Consider the following 7,852-nt stretch of genomic DNA (forward strand, 5'->3'; position numbering starts at 1 on the left):
AAGCAGTTACTTGTCTTTTGAAACCGAATTCAAATGTCAAATATTGAAATAATAAAATAATTAATGAACAAGAATTATCAGTAGATTTTCATTGAGTTCTTTGATAGATATGTCAGTTTTTTTTAACAGTGACATGAGCTTTGGTTAGAAACAGACTAGTGTTGCTGCATTTCAACATAAAAAAAAGACTATTAAGTTTGGAAGTTTACCGTTTTCAAGTTTGACATCAGGGAAAATTCAAGAATTATTGGTTTTGCTATAATTACAGGGAATTTAAATTGATTCCTAATTCAGATTATTGAATTTTTTTTGATTGTTTAAGCGCTTTGTGACCCTGGTCAGGAAAAGCGATACACAATTATAAATTACTTACTTACATAAAGGACGTTTTGGTTGAAGACATGGAAAAGGTTTAAAGAGTTGAAGTTTACGAGAATTAACCTAACAGGAAATTTAAAGTGTTTATAATATCCACCAAATGAATACATGTAAACACAAAAAGGTTGAACATTTACATGCCGTGCCTTATTAGTTGATATTAAAGTAAGAGAAAAGTAGAAAAAATAAAGTGAACGTGATCACAGCAGGAGGGCAAACATTAAAAACATTTAATTCACTTTAATTGCATTGAATCTGAAACAGCAGTTGCATAGACATGGACAATTCGTCTCACGTTAAGTTTGATTACCATACGGCATCGTGACAGGAAATCATGGTTACGGTGTGATAACAGCCACAGTGTATGCATTTGAAAAAAAAGAAAATCCCAAAACAGTACTTCTTTACTGAGGAGTTCATGAACAGACTTAAAAGAGTGAGACGAAAAGGGAAATACTTTCAGAAATGAAGATAACATTTTTGGGGAACTCAATAAATAAAATGTTTACCTTTGTTCAATCCAGACTACAGTGCATACTCTTCCGTTAAACACAAACACCATTTTACGACATGTAAAAAAGATAAACAGACGACATGTAAAAAATATATTTGTGTAAACATTCAGTTGTCATTCATCCCATACTTTTTAATCGTACCAGGCATACAAAGTCATGGAAACCTTCAATGAAATGATGCTTTTTAAAAGGATGAGTTGTGTGAACCATAAGCAAAGCAGCTTCTCCATCCCTGCTGTAAACGCACAGAAATAACAAAGATCCGAACATAAAAGCTGCAGCAGGAATCTCAGAAGCAGGACTGTGGAAGGGGTGATGGTCTCTGGATGGAAGGTCGGTCTTGAATCACAGATGGATGAGACCCTGACTCCTCCGGCTATGTGGGGTACTCTACAACAATAACAAACAAGATGTAAGAAGCCATAACTAAAAAAAAAAAAAAACTAACTTAAGTTGCCAACAAACCTTTGGCACGTCTGGGCTCCCAAAAGGCGAGAGTTCCATGGAGTTCTCTTTGTCAGAAGAACAGTTGTGGCGATGATGAGCAAATTTTCTCTTCAGTGCTTCAGCAATGAGAGCAGCAGGGTCGTTATGGAGCGACGCGTTTCCTTTACTGCGTCTTCTGTTGACTGGTCTGCCCCCTGGTGACCTAGAGGGAGAAGTGTTCAAATAAAGTTAAGAAATAATGAGTCTGTCCAGGAGTGGACAGTTCACTTTCCTTAAGAGATACTTTTGTACAGCGACTGTTATGATGTCATAGCCTAAATAAAGGAGTGAAATGCCCAATTATGGGAAGATTAATAATACTAAAAAAACAGAAAAATAATAAAATAAATCCGAATATGCTAAAATTATTATTTTATTGTATACAACTTTTTTTTTTAATCCAATATAAAAGCACTTTTTTCAAATATTTATATCCAAATATATAGTAGGTGTTGTTAGGGGCCGTCATAGACAATATAGAAACAGAAGCGAAAAGTATAAAATCATGTAACACAATCAAGCTTTATATATCAAAATTATTTCTTATTGTAATTTATATAACTTTTCTTTTAAGAAGACATCTTAAATTAGTTTTAAATTAATTATTCACCTTTTTATCATCTTATTAAGGAGCAGTAACTACTCCTTAAAATGAAAAAAGACCCAAAACAAGAACCATAATCTCATATTTAGAGACTAATAAAACAAAATAAAAGAGTTAATTTCTACTTGATCTTTGACCCTCACACTTTGTACAGATGTGCTCTAGTCAATTGTATCTTAACATTATATATTAATTCAAGCATTTCATCTTTTCATTTTTAAATTAAATAATGTATTAATTGACAAATGGTATTTCTTCTATTCAAAATCTGAGTTTATACTGAAAAATAAAAACAGATAAAAGTTTAAAAAGTCATTAGTTGTACCTCTCCACTGCTCGAAGTTTCACTTGGTTTAGGTCCTTGAGAATATCCAACATGGAGGTCGAGCCTTTCCCGTTAACGTCTTCCACCTTCAACCGAGCCTTGTCCAGATTATTTCTTCGCATCTGGATCAGCTCAGTCACCGATGACATCACTGAAGGGGAGTTCAACGAGGGAGGTGGAGGAGGAGGGGGAGGAGGTGGGGGCGGCGGCGCAGCACGGTTGGGTGTGGACGTGAACGCTGGAGCAGGAGACATCATTGGTGAGGCAGGGAGGTTCTTGGATTGGTTCAGACCTACACAAGACAGGAACAAGAAGTTAAAACTGGATCGACATTATTTTACATCTTCACTCATTCTGCACCTGATGAAGCGGCGCCACTGACGATCATTGCGATCTGAGCCTGCAGTTTGAGGAGCTCGCTCTCCAGCGCTGAGATCTTCTTCAGGTCTTCACCATCAAGTCGTGTCTTTACAGACTTGCTTTCTTTTTGGGTTCGATCAACGAGCACTTTTGGAAACTTTATTGCATCCTTTGTCACCGTCAGTCCCTTCTTTGGAGGTAAATAGTTTCTAGTCAAGAAAAAATTAAAAAAAAGGAAAATTAAATCAAGGGGAAAAAAGATATTGATTTAGTTGCATCAGAAAAAAAAAAAAATCTGCATTTCTTAGATAACAATCCTTTGTTTTTATTATTATTATTAGGGTGTTAATTCACAAATGTAGAAGAAGAAAATGCATCTTTATTTCACTTAGACTTAGACCAGTGTAAACAACAGGAATGTGTTGTGTTGGTGTTAAACAATAGATAAATTCAATAACATAAATTAAATAAAAAGGTAAAAATAAAATACAGTAAAATTAACATAAAATAAGAGAGATTGCCATAAAATTTCATATAAATAGTGAATAAATAATAATAATAATTTGAAATAAAATAATTATGATTACTATTACCACATACACGTTTGTTCAAAAAACAAAGTTTATGAATTCATCTTTCTGGTAAGTTCAGTAAAGTCAGTACTTCATATGTAAACACAGTCTCTGTCTCACTACTGCAAAGGAGTTTGGTGGTCATGTGACACTCACTGACTCTCCAGCGGGTCCACAACATTGAGAAATGACTGTTCAAAATTATACTAATAGTTTAAGAAATGTTAAAACTCCACTCATTTTATTATAATAATAAATAATAATAATAATAATAAAAGTTTTAAACGTCATATTAGGGACAACAGTTGGTCGTAATAAACACAGAAGAGCAACCAAATACATTATAAGGAACTTTTATATGGCTTGAAATGTCTCTGTTATTCACTCAACACATGCAAAATAAATGTGAACATAGTTAACCAAGACTTCTTTACCTCGTCTTTGCAAAGCTTTCACCTTCATCATCAAACACCCACAGAACATCAGCAAAGGTGGGAATTGTTGGTTTATCCACGTTGACTTCAACATTGGCTTGAGACATTCCAGTGAGCAGAGGGAGCTGCACACACAAGAGTGAAAGCAGTGGCTTTAGCTCACATTCGCCAGTCAATTCAACTTCAAATGACAACAAAAAAAATGCACAAATTGATTTTTTTTAATCCAAAACTAGATGATAAAAATGGTTTATTACTTGAAAGTGCACTCGTTGCAAAGGAGTCAGAGGCAGGTTTGTCCCGATCATCCTCACGATGCTGCGATATTGTCCGCACAGGTCACTGTCCCACACCGGAACCAGCTGAGGAGGAAAAAACAAAACAAAAATTAAAATATGCGTTTAAGTCTAGAAGCACGTGGCGTTAGAATCAAATCACCCACCATTTCTGGAGGAACTCCAAAATACTCCAGCACTGCACGCATCACATGAAGTGCATCTTCTATTAAATCCATCAGAGACGTCTGAACACTGCACCAGATGATGACACTTGGGATCCACTTTCTGATGATCGATCCAGTTAGATGTCAGTGACACACACACCTACGTCATCACACCTAAACCCAGGAAGAAAAAATGCATCATGGATTCATTCAGTTTCTACCGCTTTATCCCGGGGTCGGGGTCACGGGGAGACTGGAGCCTATCCCAGTTTCATAGGGCGAGAGGCAGGGGACACCCTGGACAGGACGCCAGTCTCTCACAGGGGACACAAAGACAGACAACCATTCACACACACACACACCCATACCTATGGACAATTTCACAAAGTTCTCAATCAACCTCTGTATGTTTTTGGACTGTGGGAGGAAACCGGAGTGCCCGGAGTAAACTAAAGCGACACGGGCATACATATTTATTTATAGACAATAAAATAAAAATAATCAATACATCCGTAGAGATGTCTTCTTTGCAGAAGTTGTATTTTATATAAAGGAGTATTTAGTGTAAGTTTCCGACACATGTATGTAATGCATGAACGCATCACACGCCGAAGTCATTCAAACAAGATGCTTTTATGATGGTTAAGTATAATATATTCGCGTTTATGGCGCAAATGTAACAACAACACCAAGGTTGTATCATCTACAGCTTTAACTAGTTTAATATGAGTAACGATGAGTAAATACACTTCTCGTTACATTTCCGCAGTACCTCTGCATTGCTGTGGTGCGTTCAAGGATACTACTACTAAAACAACAGCTACTACAAAAATAGAATCAGCAAACTTACCGCGGAGCTGCTTCATAAGTAAGAAGCGTGTATCCTCAAAGGGACGAGTTAGGTTTTTTCGATTATATATATAATAAAAACTGTTTAAAAGACACCTTGAATGTGCTCTTGTGTGAAAGCAACACGAGTAAGTCAAATAAAGCTGCACTAATAAAGCAGTCTTTGATTGGCTATCATATCAGTCTTGTGTCGTCTCTGATTGGCTACCAGAAGACTTTCTAAGCTGATTGGAGCGCTGCTTAGTGACGTGTTGGTCTGGCGACCAATAGCGTGCGAGGAACCGTTGGCTCTATATTTGTATTTGGCGTCACGAGCTGTAGTTCCACTTTTTGAAGAAGGTAAGAAAACAGTTTGTTTACGATGTATTTGCTGCAATATGTTGCGAAAACACGATGTTAAATAAAGAAACACGTTATAATCAGTGGATTAATTTAAAATTCCAGCTATGAAACGTTTTGAAAAACAGGACCAGGACAGCGTCAGGGCGGCAGCATGTCGTCACTTAGCTTAGCATTTTTGAAATAGCTGCTAAGAGTTGCAACATTTGTTTAAACGTCTTCAGTGAATACATTCGAGATTTATTGTACACTTAAAATATGTTAAAATGTGCCTGATTACTAGTATAAAGTGTGCTTCAGGGAAACAAGTGTCATTACGATGTATATTGGTAATAAACTGTATTACAACCGAACTATAAATAATATGAAGTATTGTTTGATTTGTAATTAAATAAATGTTATATTATGTCACATATTACATGTTTAATTGATAACTAAATAAGCTTTAACACCATCCAGTGTTAGTGGAACGTACAATCATAGGATTGATGTATTTTTATTTATTTATGTCCAGAAATCTATAGGTTTTGTGGGTCGTTGAAGATGATGGACGCGCTGTCTGTGGTGAGCCAGCTCCGGGATCTCGCCTCCGAGCCACAGAACCGGGAAGCCATTGTCCAGGATCAGGGATGCCTACCTGGACTAGTTCTCTTCCTGGACCACCAGTCTCCAGATGTGCTTTTCGCTACATTGCAGGTCCGGGAACTTAAACTGATCAGCATTTATTCTGTTTTTTAATCTATTAACATGAACTATTTAATATTTTAGACCATCCGTTACCTGGCTGAACTCACCCCAAATATCACCATAATGCAGAATGAGTTGGGTATGATGGTGAGTTTGGAGAACCTGATCGAGAGGTGAGTTCTCACAATATCATTTCACTTTAATATATTTAAATATCACTTCACATTCTTATGATATCTTTTGTATCAGGCACGGTCTGTCTGTTGACATCACGTCGTTGGCCAAAGAAGTTTACGACATTCTGAGAGCACCAGCTCGTCCTACTCCTTGCACACAGGAGAGGCAGAGGAAGAAGAAGCCTCAGTTCTTCATCAACTCCACCAACAAGAAGGCCAAGTGTGTCACTCTTCAGATCCAGGGTCTGGACACTGCAGTAAGTTCACCAACTACAACTACATCATTTTTTCCCTGGAATTTATTCAATATTTGTCTCTTCTTTAAGGATCAGCGAGGTTTGTGTGAGCAAGCTCTTTTGAAGGTTCGAGGAGTGATCAGCTTCACCTTCCAGATGGCTTCTAAGAGATGCACCGTCAGGATACGATCAGACCTCACCACAGAGGTTAGTAAAAGAAGGAAATTATATTTATCTGGATAAAAATGTGTTTGATTTGTTCATCAGTTTAACTCTTTATTACAGAGTCTGGGTTCGGCTATTGCTGCCACCAAAGTGCTGTCAGCTCAGCAGGTGGTGAAAAACGAGGAGGGAGAAGAAGTGAGTTCCATACCACATGAATTTAGAGCCACTGTTGCCATCTTGTCTTCCTCTCATGTCACATAAATAACGTTTATTTCCTGGCAAAGCTGTCACTGATTATCCTCTACGTGGATCGAGCTCTTTGTATATTTATATCTAATGGATCGTAAAAGTTCCGTAGAAGTTTCAATTTCCTCACTGAATTAACTTGAAAAATGAACTGCTTAAAACTCTGATTGTTGAGGTTACAAGTGATTTAACATATTTGTAGTATTTGTTGTTCAGTTTTTTTTTCCTTCTAAAAACGAGCCATATTTGTTACCCTTAAAATTTTTATAAAATGTTATGAATCTACTCTATGGTTGAGTGACATTTTATTACCAACAAAAACCTAACACCGAGTCTGGTTCTGCTCAAGGTTTTTTTTCATTTTAAAAGGATTTCTTTCTCACCACTGTCACGCTGTGATTCAGTCATGGTTAATTCGCTGGGACCCGTTTTTTTTTTCTCCCATACAGTCTTACTCGAACTGTCTTGAGACAAAACACTTAATTTGTTAAATTTAATTAGATATTGGTGACTTAGTCAACTTAACTACTTTGAGTAACTTCCAAATGACAGTTCCTTATCTCCAATGGCTAGTTCTGAAACCAAAAAACTAAAGTTTTTATAATGATCTTAATTTTGATATAAAAGTGTTGCTTGTATTAGCATGAAATAAACAATTTCTCTGCAAATATCTCTTTCAGGTATTTATTCCTCTCAGTGCATCGGACGTGGAGGTCCAGCAGAACTCTGCGATCCCGGATTACCTTCCAGAGGAAGAGGAGAGTCCAGAGAAAAACGATGACCGGGCCATTTCTCGCACCAACGCCAAGGAAGATGTGAACGGAAGCTGGTTGAACTCTGCAGCCAGTTTCCTGACCAAGACCTTCTACTGGTGACTCCTCACATCTGCTGTGAGTGCTGAACAAGTTCCTGTGGGTCATTACAACAGAGACAATTCTACCTATAGAGATTTTCCACTATGTAAATATTTACTATTTCAACTCTACATGTGAACCTTTTGACTGCAACAGTGTTTCCTTGAAAACGTCAAATAAAAAT

General features: G+C 37.0%; 2 protein-coding genes across 3 annotated transcripts; one reads left to right on the forward strand and one right to left on the reverse strand.

Annotated features, from left to right (window-relative positions):
• Positions 1-603: 603 nt before the first annotated feature.
• Positions 604-5,102, reverse strand: mtfr2 (mitochondrial fission regulator 2). Of its 2 annotated transcripts, none has more exons than XM_087812850.1 (8): positions 4,967-5,102; positions 4,117-4,290; positions 3,932-4,036; positions 3,675-3,799; positions 2,669-2,877; positions 2,309-2,600; positions 1,359-1,542; positions 604-1,283 (listed from the first exon to the last, which is right to left on the reverse strand). In XM_087812850.1, exons 2-8 carry the CDS (start codon positions 4,186-4,188, stop codon positions 1,239-1,241), a joined length of 1,032 nt encoding a protein of 343 aa, XP_087668976.1. In that variant the 5' UTR covers positions 4,189-4,290; positions 4,967-5,102; the 3' UTR covers positions 604-1,238. The 2 variants fall into 2 exon arrangements, with proteins under 2 accessions (XP_087668976.1, XP_087668977.1); XM_087812851.1 differs by having other exon boundaries at positions 4,117-4,237; positions 4,967-5,083.
• Positions 5,103-5,277: 175 nt separating this feature from the next.
• armc1l (armadillo repeat containing 1, like) lies at positions 5,278-7,829 on the forward strand. Its single transcript, XM_087812538.1, has 7 exons — positions 5,278-5,304; positions 5,819-6,000; positions 6,073-6,164; positions 6,241-6,424; positions 6,494-6,610; positions 6,689-6,763; positions 7,495-7,829. The coding sequence occupies exons 2-7, from the start codon at positions 5,848-5,850 to the stop codon at positions 7,687-7,689; spliced, it is 816 nt and encodes a 271-aa protein (XP_087668664.1). The 5' UTR covers positions 5,278-5,304; positions 5,819-5,847; the 3' UTR covers positions 7,690-7,829.
• Positions 7,830-7,852: the final 23 nt, after the last annotated feature.

This window comes from Callionymus lyra, chromosome 17, assembly GCF_982586985.1.
Source record: "Callionymus lyra chromosome 17, fCalLyr1.hap1.1, whole genome shotgun sequence".
NCBI lineage: Eukaryota > Metazoa > Chordata > Actinopteri > Syngnathiformes > Callionymidae > Callionymus > Callionymus lyra.